The 19,349-nt window shown below is 37.3% G+C and overlaps 1 protein-coding gene across 6 annotated transcripts in view; it reads left to right on the top strand.

The window, feature by feature from the left end:
- BMPR1B (bone morphogenetic protein receptor type 1B) overlaps nt 1–19,349 on the top strand; it is a 348,600-nt gene that overhangs the window by 248,293 nt on the left and 80,958 nt on the right. The window contains exon 1 of one of the 6 annotated variants that reach the window (XM_045515706.2): nt 215–510. The exons of 4 other annotated variants lie outside the window; for them this stretch is intronic. Coding sequence is in view for 1 of the 2 variants with exons in the window: in XM_010953553.3 (XP_010951855.2) it covers nt 498–510 (13 nt within the window). In the remaining variant the exon portion in view is untranslated. Of the gene's footprint in view, nt 1–214; nt 511–19,349 lie in introns of those variants that run through there. One more of the 6 variants, XM_010953553.3, reaches the window with a different exon arrangement.

Below are 19,349 nucleotides of genomic sequence, written 5' to 3'. Positions count from 1 at the left end.
AATCCCTAGCAGAGAAAAAAGCTTTGACGAAAGAAATGAGCAATTGCATGACAGCAAAGTGTAGGTGTGTGTTGCTTTGGAACCCCCCCGCAGCTGCCCGGGAGGTGTGGGGGCTTTGGCATGGCCAGTCCAGAGCAAAGTCCCGCCTGTGCTGGCCCTTGTGTGGGCAGCTGGGTCAGGCTCCTTTCTTAAGAAAACAATCCGGCTTGGGGTCCTCACTGCCCTTTGTTGTCCTCCCCACGAGGTGATCAGTTGAAGTCTCTGTGGTGACAGAACCAGTTTGTAACAGGCTTGTCTTTCACGGTCCTGTCTAGGGCTTGTTGGCAGGCTAGCCTGAAGCTCTGACGAGTGGCAGCAGAGGAGTCTCAGTGAAAGAAGGAAAGGCAAGAAACAGGAGGCTTAAACAGGCGGGTCACATTGACTGCTCTCCGGCTGCAGTAGGTTGGCTGGAAGAAGTAAACTGGCAGCTTCACATTTCCTTGCTCATTCTTCTGTCCATGCACACGCAGGGTAAGAAGATAAGTGCCCCACAGTACAGTGCTGACAGGGGGCTCCGTTGCTGTCTGGTTTCGCGGTTTTTATCACAGAAGGGAAAGTTCAGGGCAGAAGTTCAGTGGCTAAACACTTCCAACTCCCATCCTCCAACTGCTCTGTAACTACTGCTTTCTCTGTTTCAGCAAAGCTTTCTAGATTGTGTACTAGAATTGTTTAAAATGGATGCAAAGTTTCTGTTTTCTCTAGCAATTAAGATTTAAATGCAGTCCAGTTTGGAACTTTGAGTATGAAGTTGATTGTCAGCATACTGTGATAGTTCACATGTGAAGAATTTAAGAAAATAACAATTCTAATAAATTTTGTTTTGATCATTTTAATTTGAATTTGTTAGTTTCTTTATAGGTTAGCTAATTAACTTCGAAGTTCATTGCAATTTTTATATGGATGCGTTGAGTAAATCTCTAGTTTTATAATGGCAATAATTATAATTTGTGAATATGTGTCAGATGTTTATCCACATTTAAGAACAGGGGCTTGCTTAGTGATCATTTTATCCCGAAGAATTATTCTTGTATAAAGTTGACAAAAGGATAGCAATTTTTAAGAATTATTTTAAATAAGAATAATTATAAAAGTAGGTAAACTGTTTTCAAGTTAAGATAAAGATAACTTAATGAATATGAAACAGCTATCTGTGACAGTGATTTGCAACGAGTCACGAGATTGGAAATAAGAAAGTAACAGTTTCATAAAATTAAGCCAGGTGACAAAGAGAATATGTATGAGATCGAAATGCATTTACAGTTCAACCTTATATACTTGTGAATGCATTTTTACAACCAGTTTGGCAATACTGTTTACTTGAGAAGCATGTATTACCGATGGGCATGTGTTTCCGATTGGCACCTACAAGATTGTTTTCATAATCTCAAAGTTTTCTGTGACACTATTTAAATATTGTGTGGCTTGGCTCCATGAAAAAATGCTTTTAATTTCTAGCATAGAAAAGTGTAACTCAAAGAAGTTTTGTGTATTGATAATGAAGGAACAATTAGTAGTTCATTTACCTGGTTTACTAGTTTACTTTCCAAGAATTGTTATAATTTGGTACCTTCTAGAAGAGGTAAAAAGACCTCAAGGGAATTAAGAATGTTGCAGGGAACTCAAAGCATGATATATATGAGGTGAAGTCCTTATTCCTCTATTCATGCTACTACTATTTCTTGATTGCCTGAGGGTAATTTTTCCTTCTCTTTTAGCATTTTCCTTGAAATATATGAATACTTTGTTTAATTATTGAGTTAAGTCAATCAAAAGTAAAGGGGCTGTATGCTGCAGACTGTATCTTTGAATCATAAATGATAGGATTAGAATACCCCTTAAAATAGTATTATGTAGTTGTCTTGCTTTTCCAGTGGGAAGGTTGAAGCCCAGGGACATTTCCTTGCTTTCTTCTGGAAAACAGCCTTTTTAATTCCCTGTCCAGAGCCCTTTCATGTGAGTGCCTGTGTGGGTCTGTGTGTGTTTACTAACTTATTCTATAACATAGTGGTTAAGAGTATGAACTCTGGACCCAAAATGCCTGGGTTTGAGTCTTAGCTCTGCTGCTTACTAGATGTGTAAACTCAGATGAGGTTTCTTATTGGTGCCTTGATTTTCTCAACTGTAAATTGGGTATAATAGTAATACGTAACCATAGGATTGATTTGCTTACTAAATGAGTAAATACACATAAAGCACTTAGAATAGTGTCAGGTGCTTAGTATTGTCTGAGGATTTGCTATTATTAGTATCATTAATAATGTTAATTTATATTGGAGTAGGAGACAATCTGGAAGTGTAAACTGAGACATGATTTTAAAAGAACCCCACAGCTCATCTTAGTGTGATTGACATACTGAATCACAATTTATATTCCCTGCCTGTCACCATTGAAATTTTAACTTTTTTTTTGAGGAATTTCTCTACCTGTAACCTTAAAAAAAAGTTTCATGGTTTTTATGATTTTGCCTGGATGCAAACAGAATGTACTGTAGACAGGGACTATGAGCTCAACCAGGACTAAGCAGCTTTGACTATTGAAGTTACATATTCATTGACAACTTGTAATGCTTTATGATCATTAATTTTGCATGTACTTCTGTGAGAATGATGATCACAGAGACAGGTAAATATGAAGCACAGACAAGTGAAGTGGTCAAGACTTCTGAAGTAAATGACAAAGCCAAGATTAATGTTCTGAGACCTTAAATACTTATTTAAAGTCCATATGTTTCAAAGTGACAACTTGCTACATTTGGAGAGTTTGAGCTTCAGGCTAATAAAAAAATATGTAGGTATTTAAATAGATGGAAACCTAAAAGTTCTATGGAAGGAATATGTGCAATACTCCAATTCTACCTTAAATGGTATGAAGCCCTGCAAAGTCCCGATGAATGGGAAGGGGAGCTCTTCCCACAGGGCACAGAGTGGCTGGGGCGACCTGGGTGGGGGTTGGTCCATCAGCCTGAGTCTTATCACTGCTTCCATCTTATCTGAAATGTCTTACTTGAGGAGGCACAGGCTTAGGAAAAAGGAAGCAAGGGTACATCTCGGTAAGTTTTGAACTTTGTGTTTTTTATCTTGGCACATTGTGATGGCTTCAGAAACGCATTTTTTAAAGTTAGGAATCATGAAATGTGGAATTGCCTTCTAAAAGTGAGAATATGACCTGCAGTGGGGAAAATCTATAGTGTTCATTTCTGTTTGAAATGTATTATTTTAAAGATTGAGCTGTTTATACTGCCCTGCTCCTTTATTCTCAGAAGACAGCAGAGAATTACAGGCAGTCATAATGAGTATAGTGCGATGTGTAAACAGTATGAAGGCATCATTTTGGTCACTACCCTTCCTCTTAAGTTCTCCCGAAGGAATTTAGTGAGGTTATAAAGGTGATAGATTGACAGACATAAAAACTAAAGGACTCTTTCTATTTGTTGTTATAACACAGTGGTGACAACAATATGCCCTTCCTGACATGGATGGGCCTCATGTTCTGCTCTTTAAAAAGGTGAAATGTTTTATTTAGTTTTCTGTTAAATGTATACATGAAAATTTCTACGGTTCCACACCCCCCCCATAAAATCATGGTAATAGATTATTATAGCAATCAGATTAAAATAAAAATTAGTAGCCAACATTTTGTCTTTAGTTTAGGACTAATTCTCATCATAAAGAGTTACAGGGAAAAAAAGGTGAGATAGGAAGTTGGAAGCAGCTCTTCTGAAATACAGAACAAAACCCCAAACCCAACGAACAAAAATGGGTCCCAGTCTCCATGGCCCTACAGTTTTATATAACCCAGATTTTATATCCTGCCTCTTCATTGTCAGGTCATATCCCATAGGTTTCCTGTTGTAATATTTGTGTTTGATCTGGTTGACACTAATACAAAATTTTTTAAAAATCTATGTTACTAAATATTTTAAGTAGAATTAAGGCAGATAGGTAATGTACAGCCAGAGGATAAACATGGCTCTGAATGTGTAGTTTGAAAATTAGAATGGTAGTATTGCTATAGGGCATTAATTTTTGGTAGTATTTTTAAGTGAAAAATGATCCTTGTTACCATATGGCAGAATATAGTGAAAATCTGAACTGTTAGACCAACACAGCTGTTAAATGTATAAATGTGGTTGTGTGTTTAAAATGTTTTCTATTACAGCTATTATGTGGCACTTCCAACAATTAATGTTGGGCTTTTAATTGGCAGAAACTGGATGTTGTGGTAAGCATCACAGATGTAAGAAATTTGATCTCTCTGGTAATTTACCTGGGAGGAAAGTGGCTAAATTATAGTTCTCAACTTAAATTCTGCAGAATAGATTGGAAAATAGACATTCACATAACCACTAACTGCAAACTCAAAATTATTTGGTTTTACCTTTCTTTATGAGATGTTATCTTCTTTAAATATATAGTGGTGGCAATATATATGTCATATATATACACACACATACATATAAATACACATATATATATATGTCTGTGCATGCATCATTTTAGTCTTTAAATTATGAATACTTGAAGGCTTCTGGAAGAATAATAGTATTAGAAAGATCAGAGGAATTCAAATTAGTTTTCTTTCTTTCTTTCTTTCTTTTGTTTTTTGGTCTTTGTGAGCCAGTTGAATCTGAAGTAACATTTTACAAATCTGTATTGACTTAGAACTGCCAGGAACAAATTAATGAATATGGTTTTCCCCTAACTTTTCAAGTGCATATCTATTTTTAGAGTTCATACAGGACATTGGACAAATCTAAGTGAAACAAAGTGCTGACAGTTAAAATCAGCTAAATCATCTATCAGGCTTTTTTATGCTACATTTTAAGTCCTGATGGACTCTTTTGGTCTTGATTATTATACTTTACTCCATCTGTAAAATAGTTACTCTATCCTTCTTAATGGATTTGTGTGTGTGTGTGTGTGTGTGTGTGTGTGTGTGTGTGTGTGTGTGTGTGTGTTCATATTAAAGTGTCTAAGGATAATCTTGTGACTGTGGGCTCAGAGTAACCTAATTCTTATTTCTAGGCCCCGCCACTTTTCTTTTAACACTGGAGAAGCCGTGGCTTTTGGGTTAACTGGTTTCTTAGTTTGATAGCATCTCTGTCACAGTCCTTCCATAATTAGTGAACTATTCGTATAAAATCACATTATTAGTATTGATATTTTGGACAAAAGAACGGAAACTTAAGTAGATAAAAGACGTTGAACGGAGACGTAGAGAGAAGCTGAAGGAAACAGGCCTCTTGGGACCCAGAGGCCAGGGGACCTGAGCTCCCACTCATCTGTGTCTGTAAGGGTCCTACTCTCCTTCTTCTTTCTCCTCCTCCTTTCCTCCATGTGTCTTCCCTTCCTTCTGTTTACCAGTCTTTAGTGGACACTCCTTGCATTAGGGTAAAACCCACACCTTCCTACGGCCTGCACAGCTGGGTGTCAGCGAGCCCCCTCCTCCCTTTGCAGCTCACCTCACCACTCAACAGCCACAAAGGCCTTTCCTTCCAAAATGATCCAAACCGTCTCTCTCCTCAGGTGTCTCACATATGCTGTTTCCACAGCCTAGAAAGTTCTTTGCTTTTCTATTCTGATTATCCATTTGCTTAAATGTCCCTAAGTTAAGTTTTCCTTAACAATTCAAATTAAATGAGGTGCCCTTGATGCAACCCCTCACTGTAAGTTTTATTCTCTTTTATTGTACATATCATAATGTACCATAGTACATCTCACTCTCCTGCTGGAAGCTCAGCTTCTTAAAGGAAAAAAAACACATCTACTTTGTTTACTGCTGAATCCCCAGTGCATGCTACAGTGCTGGGCATATAAAGGAGTCTACCTCCCTAGACATACTCATTATTTTGCATATGATCCAAAATAGTGTCTGCATTTCCTGATATTCCAAGACCTTTTCGGCTTACCTCTCCAGACTTAACTGATAAAAGTTTCACTGTTTCTTATTTTTAATTTTTTGGAGAGAGAATTTGATTGGCTGCTGACCCTAAAAATAATCAAATGTACCTCAGGTGGGGTGTGTAGTCACCCAATATCAAGATGGCCACAAGGCAATAATAGACATTGTGGGCAGGGGAGGTTTTTCCTGTAAGAAGTTTGGGATTAGATTGATAGTCAAAAGCAACCCATGTAGCTGCTACTGTCATTTATAATAGCAATATGAATACTTCCACTACCTCTTTGCTTATAATGAATTCCTATTGGCTAATAAGGAAATTATTAGCTATATATTTCAAAAGTCATAAAAAAAAAACACTAATACTTCTTTTTTACTTGAACTTTGATGTCCAGGAAATGTTACTATCAAAAGTTATGATAATGTATTTCTTTTTTAAAAAAAATTTTTAATTGAAGTATAGTTGGTTTGCAATGTTGTGTTAATTCCTGGTGTACAGCATAGTGTTTCAGTTATACATATATATCTTTTCATATTCTTTTTCATTATAAGTTATTAAAAATATTGAATATAGTTCCCTGTACTATACAGTAGGACCTTATTGTTTATCTATTTTATATACACTAGTTAGTATCTGCAAATCTGTAACTCCCAATTTATCCCTCCAGCCCTTCTTTACCCCTGGTAACCATAGGTTTGATTTTTATGTCTGTGAGTCTGTTTCTGTTTTATAAATAAGTTAATTTGTGTCTTTTTTTTTTTTTTTTTTTTTTTAGATTCCATATATAAGTGATATCATATGGTATTTTTCTGTTACTTTCTGGCTTACTTCATTTAGTAAGACAGTCTCCAGGTCCATCCACATTGCTCAAATGGCATTATTTTATTCTTTGGCAATATATTTCCGGAGTTTCTACAGAATTATTTTAATAGTAAATGAAGGTATATGATTTTTTTTCTTTAAAAAAAGATGCTGTAGAAATTCACAATATCAGAGTAGTGGCAAAAATAATATATGAAACAAGGAGTGTAACCACTTGGCAGACTTTAATTCTATCAGATTATTACATATAACTTTCACTCCTTTATTAAAACGGTAGTTGTAAACCTTTGTCTCACGCAAAACATCTCATAAATTTTGTGTTGTGATCCCTAAACAGGACACAAGTTTGTTGCTAGTAGCATATGTCTTTTGTTTGATCAGATTCTGGGAACTTAAATGTCTGAAACTATGCTTTTGATCCCTTTTGGAATCCAGAGGAGAATGAATGTACATGTCTAATTCATTTTTTAAAAACCTCATGAGCACATGCAGAAAACTGACTTTGTTGCATAGGTTTTTACGGCCTGACAGTATCTTGTGGTCATAACGTGGGGACATAATGCGCCATTTTCATCGTGGTATCTTCACAGTTTTAATGGGAGTTTTACATGTAAGGAAACAGGGACTTAACATCAGTTTTGCATCAGCTGTGGAACTTCTGTGATACAGGACCTGCATTGATAAGTTATCAGCTAAGTGTGAGGCAATTTAATATAACAAGGCATCTTAACATTTTTTTCTGGTTATTTCTGTTTTCCTTTCACTGTAAACTATCCCAAGGCCGATAACATACGGCTTCAGAAAATTTGAGGTCAGGTTTGTTTTGCAAACTTTGCATGAAATTATCTTTCTGTTATTATGTTTGTAGAAATATTCATGATCAAACTATGTCTCTGCTAAAGTGTTTAGCTTTATTTTGGTTCCTCTCTAAAAGAAAACTAAGAAAATATTTATCAAATCTGATAAAATAATAACCTGTCAATTGTAATTGTGTATACTTGTAATGATTATGCACTTATTTATGAGGCCAAATCTCAACCGAATATTTGTCTTGGTTAGAGTTAATATACTCAATTGCTTGCTGTTTTCAAATTCCTTTACAAAGTCTTTTTATGTTCTATTTTGAAAAAATAAGAAGGTTAATGTTGTAAGAGTAACACGCTGTATTTACCCATGAACTATTAGCTCATTTAAGCAAAGAAATGTGCAGCAGCTCATGGAGGAATATTTGAGTGGCTCTCTGAGTTCACCTTAGGCTCTGAAATCAGCTGAAGTTACTGAGAACTGTGCAATGACCTGGAAAACAACAGAAGAGTTCCATTGTGACATGGTAACAGAAGAAGGGTAGATGCCACTTAATTGAGGTTACTAAACAAATTGCCTTTTTACTTCTATTCTTTCATATGCATATTACACATATCCACACACATATGTTTCTTATATGTATGTTTTCATAAGGTTATTACAGTTATTGAAATCAGAGAATATCACTAAATATTTCCTGCTTAATTTCCTATGCCCTGAGTGAAAACGTGTTCAAATTGGGGAATGGGTTTAAAGGAAAAGGACCCTCACACTAAATCACATGATTTCACAGACATAAGACATTCTTTCAATGGGCATTTCTGGAGATTGTTTTTGGGCTGGATTTTACATATATACACTAAAGAGTTTATTCATAGCATGCATTTTAGTAGTTCTTATGAATATTATTAATCTACCTTACTTAACCTCTTATAGTAAAATATATAATTTTCTGTCATTTTTTGTTAAACAGACTTAATGACAAACATCTTGCAAATTAGATTTTCATATATTTCATCTCTTTCTTATGCTCAATTTAATCTATCAAAGCCACACATTGTAGAAGACATCTGGTATTGAGCTTAAGCAGCTGGGTTTCATTTGTAAAGGTTTTGAGCAAATTTCGGTGCTTGCCAACAATAATATAGCAGTTGGCCAGTGTGTTTTCTTTGTGGCAGCTTGGTGCAGTGTGGCAGAAGAGACCTGAATTCAGGATCAGGTGATTTTCCGCTTCTTTCTAGCTTGACTAGAGGGACTGGAGGGTCTGCTGCAGATGTTGCTGTGAGCCCTGGCTAAGTGAGGGCTTGTTGCGATGGCTGTTGAGTAGGAATGTAGGAATCATTCGACAAGCAAGGTGCAATCAGCATTGATCCATCTGAGAAGTGAGAAATCTGCAGTTTTCCTCACAACATAGTTCAGTGTATTTCCTGCATCAGAATCACTGTAGGTCATTTTAAAGATGCAGTTTTCCATACCCCATCCTAAATCTGCTAAACCAAATATTTGGGAGCTGAGCTCAGAAGGCTGCAGTTGATTAAGCTACCCCAAGGGATTTAGCACACACTGGATTAGAGTTCATAAATTTCAGTTCATTTTTTACCTGCAGACAAAACCTGTAACCCTCCTTTTCTGACTAAGAAACTATTTTATTAATGTGTATTTAATAGGAATTGTCAAAATTTGTTTTGAAAGTAACTTACTCACATACCTAGCTTAGATGTCCTTTCATAAAATATGACATTAGTGTGACCTATTGTTTAATAAAACAGTTGTCCTAGCATTATTAAAATATTGCCCCTAATAATGAAGAAGGGATCTTAAATCTTAATTTACTTGAAACAATCAAAATATGAAGTGAAGGATTTCTGGGTGAGTGAAACAAATATGAATCCCAAATTTCCCATCTCTTTCTCAGATACATTAATTCAGTAATTCCTGTCTCCAAACATTCACTGGGCATCTGCTAGGCTCTTGAAAGTCTTTTTGGGGTCTGGCTCCGTGAACTACCCTCAGAAAGCACCCTATTGTTGGGATGCACCTGAGCCCTCAACCCACCTCCAGTTCCACTCAGCATGTTATTCCCAATGAAAATCGTTTGTCTTTGTGGCTCTGTAGGCAGTTTTGGGGACTATTCTGAAGTAAACCAAGTCATAATCCTTTTCTTTGCTTCTGCTGGAAAAGTTATATGCCAGAATTCTTACTTAGTTTAGTATTCTTGTTTTAGTGGTTCTGAGTCCAGAATTAAGTTTTCCAGACAAACACTTAGGAGTTCCAGGGCAATATGGAAACACACCCAGGGAACATGTGGTTGATGTGAGGATTGCCTCCTTGGAAGTTAATAGAGCAGGGACTGCTGAAACGTCATTAAATGGAAATGTACTTTTTACCTTATCTTGCTTTGGAAATTACCCCTCAAGATAGTCACTTTAGAAAGTGACTGTATTCTCTCAGGGGCTTGCTTTAAAATAAACACACACACACCACTTAATGTAAGCGGCAACACCCCTAGAACATATAATGTTAAAAGAGGGTAAGAAAAGGGGCAGTCTAAGTGCTGGGGATTGTCTGGTTCCACGATCCCTGTCATGCATGGGCTCCATCTGCAGCTTTTTACAGTTTTTGGAGGAAGCTCAGTAATGCAGCTGTCTCTAATGTACTGTGAACCTTGAAAAGGAATTTCCTTTCAAGTAAGGACGGAAGTAGTTTGTGTGTGGGATGATGGAGCTGAAGGTTTTGTTTAACAGAAAATAAAGTGCCGTTATGTAAACAAGCATCTACGCAGCATAAAGTCAGGAAGCCCAGTAGAAGTAAATGCTACAGGCACCTACACTCCTGTTTGAGAAAGACCTGGTTTGTTTTAATGATTTACTTGTGTTTCCTCACTTTTTGTGAGAACAGAGGCATCCAGCTGTTAGGTGACTAGGTATGTGAAGTCTCACTGTTACTTCTAGTGGCAGAACCGGAACTTGGGATTCTAGAGTTTCTGTTCTTGTTCTTTTAAGAATGACATTTAAATCTGACTTTAGGATTGCTATTTAGGCTGAATGTTTAGGAAGTACAAGTCTTTGCTATATGAACATTTTATTTAAGAGGCAGATTATAAAAACACCACCACCACCACCACAAATAAATATTCCAGTGTATGACCAAAGCTCAGAGCTGGTAACTTCTGCATTGATTTTCTCATTTGTTATAATATGCACTAGATGGTAAAAAGTGCTGTATATCCAGTCACGTTTAGGCTGTCATAACTTAGTGCTCATGGGAATGCAGTTTACACACAGCTTGTTCTGAGCCACAGCACCCCACCATCTGAGATGGGACGAAGTCAACGTTAGGAACACATTTGAGTTATTTTCTCAGAAAAAAAAAATTACATCCTGCTTTGAAAAATGGAGCATCCTTCCCGTTTTCTCTTAAGATTTCCTGCAAATGTTAAGCTAAAGAGGTTACTTGTAAAATATCCTGAGTAGCTCTGACTGCAAACGAGGAACATGACTCGCAGCTTTACACCTTAAGACTGAGCTTGAACAGCACTACAGATTGATTTCTTAATGCTAATAAAGTTGCGAGGTCATTGTTCCTTCCCATTGTAGGATATCGCTTGTACAAAGACCCTTTAGATTAACACGTTGGGTCCTGTGATTTTGAGCAGTTGCTGTAGAATGTTTTAGAATAATTGATGACATGTCTTTGCCAGGTAAAGTTTCTGTAATGTTTATCCTAATTTTTCTACCTCTCCATTGACTGTTTCCTCAGTAACTCTGAAGCTGCACTGTGATTTTGCAGACTGAATGAGAATACTTGGTCTTTTGTTCTGAGACTTTCTTTTGATTCCTGTATTTGCTATTTAAAGAGTTTTAAAGATCTGAGGATTTCGTATCATCTATTCATACTCACAAGATACATGGAGCAAAATTACCCACCCTCCAAAAAAAGTTCTATAGTGTTTGACTTCATAGTCTAGATTATTTGTTTATTATTCCTCTAGCTTTCAGTGAATCATCACCTTATTTACAAAATAATCAGAATGGTCTAGGGATTAAAAAGAAAGAGGCATTCTTATACCTACATGAAATACTAATCATCTAATAGGTAATAACTGACAGATTTTATTCTGGGTTTTGTGATTCACAAACCCAAGGATACAAACATCAATATTGTTATCCTTTCACTTGTAAATACTTGCATTTATAAATGTTAAGCACAGAGCAGATTAATGATTTTACAGTTTAATAGCTATAGTAATTAGTGTGGTTATGGCCTAGGGTAGATACAGACTGATGCAATGTAAGAGAGTCATAAATATAAGAAAGCAATATGTGTCCAAGGGGACACTGGAGATCAGCAGGAAAAGGGGAAAACCTCATCTCAAACCGTGTATAAAAATCATCTCCAAGTATATCAGAAAGCTAAAGGTAAATTTCAGAAATTGAGAATGTTTAGGAGAAAAATAATAGTAGCTGATGTCCCACATATTGTTCTAAACACTTCATAAATTCATTTAAATTCCACACGGCGTGAGATAGGTGTTTTTATTCCCCCTGTTCTGTAAATGAGGAAGCAGGTTCAGAGAAGTCAAATAATTTGTTCCAGATTACAGAGTGATGCTTGTAGAGTCTAGATTCAAATCAAGGCAGCATGGTGCTTGTGCCCATTCCATTAGCTCTGTGATACAACACCTCTTAGAGTAGATTATCTGTGTAGTTTAAGGTGAAAGATGCAAAAACCAGAGAACATGAGGAAAATGCTTTAGAATTTCTTAAAAGTAGTTAATAACAGCTCAATAAAGCAAATAATGAGCAAAAGAACAGCCTACACACTTGGAAAACATATTGCAAGATGTGTAACTGAGAAATGTTTATTATCAGGTGTATGCAAAGAATGTCTTCAAAAATGAGAAAAATACAAAAAATAAATGTGTCAGAATACATGAACAGGCCATTAACAGGAAAGATGGTAACATAGAACAGCTAAATAGAGGAATGCAAGTTAAAATAATATGAGCTACCAAGTTATAGTCAACCGATTGGCAAAATAATTAAGTCTGAGATTATCAAGGTTTGGCAAGGATGTGGAGAAATGGGAACCCTTAACCACTGTTAGTTGTAAGCTAAATTGTTTCAGCCATATTGAAGAAGAATATATCATGTTTAGATCTAGATTGTAATTAATAGTAGAAATATTCATATGGTTAAGCAGTAGTTTCTTAGATACGACACCAAAAGCACAAGCAACAAAAAAATAATAAAATGGATTTCATCAATTAAAAACTCGCACTTCAAAACGCATCATCAAGGAAGTGAAAAAAGAGTCCACAGGATGGGAGAATATATTTGCAAATGATATATTCAGTAATGGACTTGAATTCAGGTTATATTAGAAACTCTTAGAAACCAATGATAAAAAAGATAAATAACCCCATTTAAAGATGTGTAAAGATTTGGACAGATATTTCTCCAAAGAATATATATGGATGACTAGCGATCACACAAAACGATGCTCAGCGTCATTAGCTATCCGTGAAATTCAAATCAAAACCACAGCGGGGTACTACTTCACCCACTAGAATGGCTGTAATCACAAATTTAATAACCAGTGTTGGTAAGAATGTGGAGAAATTAGAACTCTCCTAGAAAATGGTGCAGTCCCTTTGGAAAACAGGCTGGTAGTTCCTCAAAACGTTAAACATTCAGTTTACCCTATGCCTCAGAAATTTCACTTCTAGGAACCACCCAAAGGAATAAAAACCAAATGTCCCCCCAAAACTTGTACACAGATGTTCACAGCAGCATCATTTGTAATAGCCAATAAGTGGAAACAACTCAAATGTCCATCAGCTGATGAATGGATACGCTGTATAATAGAATACTCTTTGACAGTCGGAAGTAATGAAGTACTGATACGTGCTATAACATGAATCAACTTTGCAAACATTATGCTAAGTGAAAGAAGCCAGGTGCAAAGACCACATATTGTCTTATTCTACTTACATGAAAAATCTAGAATAGGTAAAACTATACAGACAGAAACCTGATCAGTAACCCCAAGTTGCTTGGGCTAGGGGGCCGGGAACAAGAATGGGGAGGGATGGCTAATGGGAATGGGACTTATTTTGGAGTTGTGAAAATAGTCTCAATTTACATTGTGATATTGTTGCAAAATTCTGTACATATACCAAAAAGGATTGAAATGAACGTGTTAAATGGGTGAATTTATGACATGTGAATTATATTTCTATAAAGCTTCTAAAATATTCATAGAAATGGTAAGTAGCAAATTTAGGATTTCGGGGAGCATGGGAGAAGAGACAGGCACTCATTTGGCTTTATTATATTTTATTCCTTAATGATTAAAAAATCCCTTAAGATTTTTATAAAAACAAGTTGTGGGAACCCAGTATTCTCTAACTTTTTGCAGGGGGGGATTTATTTGTAGAATTTTATATGAGAAAAGAGACAACTAGAAACAGAATTAAGTATATACCCACCCACCAGCCCCCTTTCAGCTAGAAGCACTGTGGGTTTTACTTTCCTCTAATAATTGAAGACTTTGATTCTAGAAAATATTCTCTACAAATGAAATACTGAATTAGGGCTCCAGTATTGACTGTTGTTTTCTCTTTCTGGTATCAATTATAATGTTTTATTTCTGAAATCAGAAATTTAGTGGGACAGTTTTGTCATTGTATCGGTTGGTTTATGAGAAAAATTCCTTGTGATTAAGGGTTACCATTAGTTCTGGTTAAAATCAGATCATTTTTCCTTTGCTAAACACTTAGAGTAGCCCACCTGCAACCCTGCTTGTTCAACTAGTGGGAAAAGATACCTGCTTGGGACAGCTGCTGTTTATAATTTTGCACCCGGGCCTTGTGGGAATCTGTTAATTTGCCTGTGAATCTTTATCATGAACTCCCCTTGTGCAGATGAAGAGATTGTGTTAGGGACAGAGAGCATGCCTGTAGGCTAGGAAGGCTCATTCCTGAATCAGAGGCTCCCGTTGCTTTTCTCCTTGTTACTGCGGCAGAAATGCCTTTCCCGTAGAGTAGTTGGGAAATGGCCCGCACTGACAAGACCTTCGCAGATAGGAGACACTCATAGTCATAACAAAAACATTTTTCCCCAGAATATTGTTTCATGCTTCTCCTACTCAGGGCCATAGCCGTCATTAGGATGGGAAAATGACCTCAGAGCCTTGAGGTTTATACATCAGAGTATTAATAACAAGTGATGCTAGAGTTGATTCAGGATAAGTTGGATTGTGGTTGTGACAGCATTCAAGTACACTTGAAATGAAGTTGCCCTGTAGAATACAGGTTAAGTAAGAGTTCTTTCATTTAACTCTAGAGCCTATAAACATAAGAGTGATTGGAATAGTTTAGACAAAAATCAAAGGATGAGAAAATGTGCAGAGCCAGAAGGTTGTGTGGGGAGCTGGGTGGTGCACAAAAGCTAGATTGTAACTAGACAGACAGTGGTTTTCAAATTGTGGTCCCTGCAGTAGCATGACATGGGAACCTGTTGGAAATATAAATTCTTGTGTCCCAACTCAGATCCACTGAATCAAAACTCCAGGGAATGAGTCCAGAAAACTGTTGTCACAAGCCCTCCAGGTGACACTGATGTGCAGCTGAAGTTTGAGGACTCTAGACCAAATTATATTGCTTGGTGAATAAGCTTGAACTAGACCTCACAGACAATGGAAATTCATGGAAGATTTGTGAGCAGAGTTATGGAATGATTAGTGTTTTAGGTAGATAGTGGAGTCTTCTATCTTATTTTTCTAGTAAAGGAATTTTAGTTTAGGAAAATATAAAAATACCACCATATCTAGCAATGTGATTTAATCCATAGAAGGGTATGTTAGTTTGTAATCTCTTATAATTAAATATGAGTTGTCTAAGGACTTAACAGAACTTTGGAAGTTTCAAACTTAAGTGATTTTTGTTCACTATAAATTATAAAATGATGCTTCCTTTTGTTTGCCATTTCGTTCCCTAAACTTAAAGTATTTTGCAGTTCTAACAGGATCTAGGTGTACTCTTAAATCCTGGAGATGTTCTCCAGATAAGTTTAGAAACTGGCTGAAGGCATTTCCCAGGTCACTTTACTGTGTAATTTTTTCCCAAATATGTTTTGCATTTTAAATGTTTTCATTTTTCCTCTTAATCTTGTTATGCATCAGCAACACATGATGTGTTGGCATCTTCTGGAATAAGATTTGTTCCAAGTGAAAAGGACTAGGTTCACATTTGTTCCAAGTGAAAAGGACTAGGTTCAGAAAATCTAGTTGGCCAAAAAGTTTACCCAACAGAAACCCATATTGAATCTAAAAGGAATGTGCTCACATTCTCCATCAGAATTAAAATAGAATGAAGCCAAGAAAGCACTATTCAAAATTCGCTGGTCTTTGTTCTGCATGAACAGCATTAACCAAATATATCATTGAGTCCTATAAATAACAGACAACATGTTGAAAAGATCTTTTACCTTTGAGTCTGACATGGGGCTGACTGCACAAAATCTGATTATATCACGGATCTCCTTAAGAGTCTTAAGATTCACTACCATAATTTCACTTTACTTCCCAATGGTTTTATTTTTATGTTAAATGAAATGTTGGTATTAACATTAAGCATTTTTACTCCTTAATGACCTAAGCCTGTAAAATATCCTAGAGCATATTTTACTCAGATCTTATCCAAGAGTTAACTGGGAAAAGGCAGCAGCCTTTTCTGATGGAAATCAAAATAACTGAATTTTAATTGTTGCCCTGCTATTCAGTACTTATGTGAGTTTGGACATAAGCTTCAGTGTCTCAGAGGATGAGGTGACATATGAAAATATTGAAATAGTTTATATGAAAAGTTGGAGCACAGATATTAAAATAAACATAGAAACCATTCAGTTATTTCTTAATTTACATACTTTAATTACACACCTAGCAACGTCCAGTGTTGTAACATACCCTGTGAGTCCGAGGGAATACTTGCTGGTCACATCCTGTAGGGGAGGCAGGCAAATACAAAGAATACTTTGAGAGAAGGTACTTGTGTATCTGACTTAAGACATATCAGCTGGGTTGACAGTTAAAAGCTGAGGAGGAGTAATTGGAACAAAAAAGGGAAGTAAGTTCCAGATAGGGGAACCAGCCTGAGCAGAACCCCAGAGAGACCTGAGGAAGCGTGGTATGGCCAGTGGACTGTGGAGGTTAGTGTAACTGCAGAGTTGGAGGTGAGGGGTAGTGAGGGGCTAATGTGAGGTTGTAAGCAGGAGACAGAAGATGTAGCTGTGTGTGGGCCCAGGCTGGGAAGCACATACTCCAGTGGGTTGCATAGGTCCATGACTAGCTGTTAGGAGGAAGCCACATAATCGTATTTCCCACTGTCTTCCCTTTTGGTTAATGGCGGTTCCATTCTTGTAGCTGATTAGGACTAAAACCCTTCCCATTATCGTTATCTCTTCATTATCTCTCATATGGTACACACCACCCATTAGAGAATTATTTCAACCCTGTCTATATGGGGCACCCATGTGCACCGCTTCACAATCCCCTTGGGGTTCCCACTTACTGCTGTCATGGGTACAGCCAACAGTTCCATGAAGGCATTACCTTGCTTTATGAAGGTGGACTTGGATACTGTCTTACCCCTTGGCCTCCTGCCCTGCAGCCTCTTTGATGCAGCACGTGGAGCTTGGGCAGGAACCATGCTGTGCTCACACACAACTTGCAAAGAAGAGGCTGATAACTGCCCTGGGCCAGACATGACCAATGGGGGATAGGAGCTGAGCGATAATTACTTCTTTTCTCCCTAGGACGGATAAATACTGAGACTAGTGTCATACCTCTAGTGGGGGGAGCTAGATGAATCATCCTCAATTTGCCATTTCTTTTCTCCCCTGTTTGCCATCCCTGGTCATGCACTCCTGATTCCTGGGGTGACATTCCCTGTAAACTACCTGTTTGCAAGCAGTTGTCTTAGGCTCTACTTTCCTGGGAAGTTAAGGTTATAACAGTGCCTTCAAAACCCACCTTGAATCTGTCCACTTCTCATCACCTTCCCCGCTACCACCCCTGTTCACACCACAGTCAGTGCTTGCCTTCATCACCACAGTCATCTGCTCACTGGCTCTCTGCTTGTATTTTTGACCTTCTAGTCTATCCTTAGCACAGCAACCTGAGTAGAAGTTCCAACAAGGCCCCCTAGGACCTGTCCCTCTTTCCTCTCTGACCTCACCTCCTGCTGCTGTTCCTCTTGCTGGACAAACTGGTACCTGTTGCTCCTTAGGGACCCCAGGTGCACTTCCACCTCAGGCCTCCTGCTGCTCTTTCTTCTGTTTGGAACTCTCTTCACTTTCCCTTCTCAGAAATGATGCCCCAGTGAGGAAATTCTGACCATTCTCTTTAAAATAACCAACACTTCTGTCTCCCTTCCCTGCTTTACTTCTCTCCTGCACTTAGCATAATTAATATGCTTTCATGTTTATTTTGCTTTTCATCTCTTTTTCGTCAGTGAATATAGCCTTTGTCAGGGCAGGGAATTGTGTCTGTATCTTTCCACTGCTATATCCTCGGGCCTAGAACAGAGCCGGATACCTGATAGGTGCCCCCAAGTAATTATTGAGTTAAGCAAGTGAATGAATGTGTGTTTGAGAAAATGTAATAATGGCTGTGGTAAAAGATGATTAGAGGAAGGCAGAGCCAGAGAGCAGAGATGAGGAGTCTGTTGGTAAGAAATGATGAGGGCCACATTTAGCATCTTTTAACAGCATCAGGGAGTCGAGGAAGGATTACAGAAAGATTTAGAAGAGGCAGATAACTGAAATGATTGCGTTGTGGATGGATTGAGTGAGAGAGGGAGACATCTAGGCACATTGTCAAGTTTCTCTTTGGCAGCAGCGTGGGTGGTGGTTATGTTCATCGGAGAGATACTGAAGAAGGGGCAGGTTTAGAAAGGACAAGGAGAGGGTGTAGAGGCTTCAGGAAGAAGGAAGGGGAACTTCAGATTTAAATATGCTGAGTTTGGTGTATCAGCAAGACTGTTAGCATGAAATGATAGAGACCCTGCAGTCAGGTGACTAAAACACTAGAGCTCAGAAAAGGGTACTTGGGTGTTAACTAGTGCCTGGGAAGGGAATTGTACCTGGAGGCAGGCTAGTGACCTTACACAAATCAACAAGAAAAACCATGTATTACTCCATGTTCCTTCAGGAGCATAGGATCCTTAACTGTTGCCGTTATTTCTTTCCTTGACTCTTTTTAAGAAAGTTTTAAAGAGAAACCCTTGAAAAAGAGAAAAGAAAAAATGTCTCTGATTCATTTTTGTTGGGATTTTTGAAAGAATGAAAAGGGCATTTATCTGAGGATGAAGCATCTAAGTACCTCCAGAGTACAAAGAATTTACCTTCAGCTTGCCCTGGGTAGCCTCAAACTCTACATTTTACTTTCACAGCCATCTTCTTTTATTGAAAACATATTGAAGTACATTTTTTTTTCCTTTAGTCACCGGAAATGAGTATGTTCTTTAGTAAAACATCCAGAATGCACTTAATGAAAAAATGTCTAAATGTTTCAAGTAAGATTTCTGGTATATATGTCTCTGTTTAATAATATAACTTTTAAGTGGTTGTGTTCTTCACCAATATATTTTTCATGTGTTTTGAAGCTTAGATTTGTGCCAATGGCTTTCATTCCTCTGGTGATTTTTATTACCTTATTTAGTTGAGAAGAGTCGAGCATTTTGAACTGGTCTTCAACCTAGACATTTATTTAACAATTTGATTT

This window comes from Camelus bactrianus, chromosome 2 (assembly GCF_048773025.1).
Source record: "Camelus bactrianus isolate YW-2024 breed Bactrian camel chromosome 2, ASM4877302v1, whole genome shotgun sequence".
Taxonomy (NCBI): domain Eukaryota; kingdom Metazoa; phylum Chordata; class Mammalia; order Artiodactyla; family Camelidae; genus Camelus; species Camelus bactrianus.
This window is presented reverse-complemented; position numbering and strand designations above follow the sequence as displayed.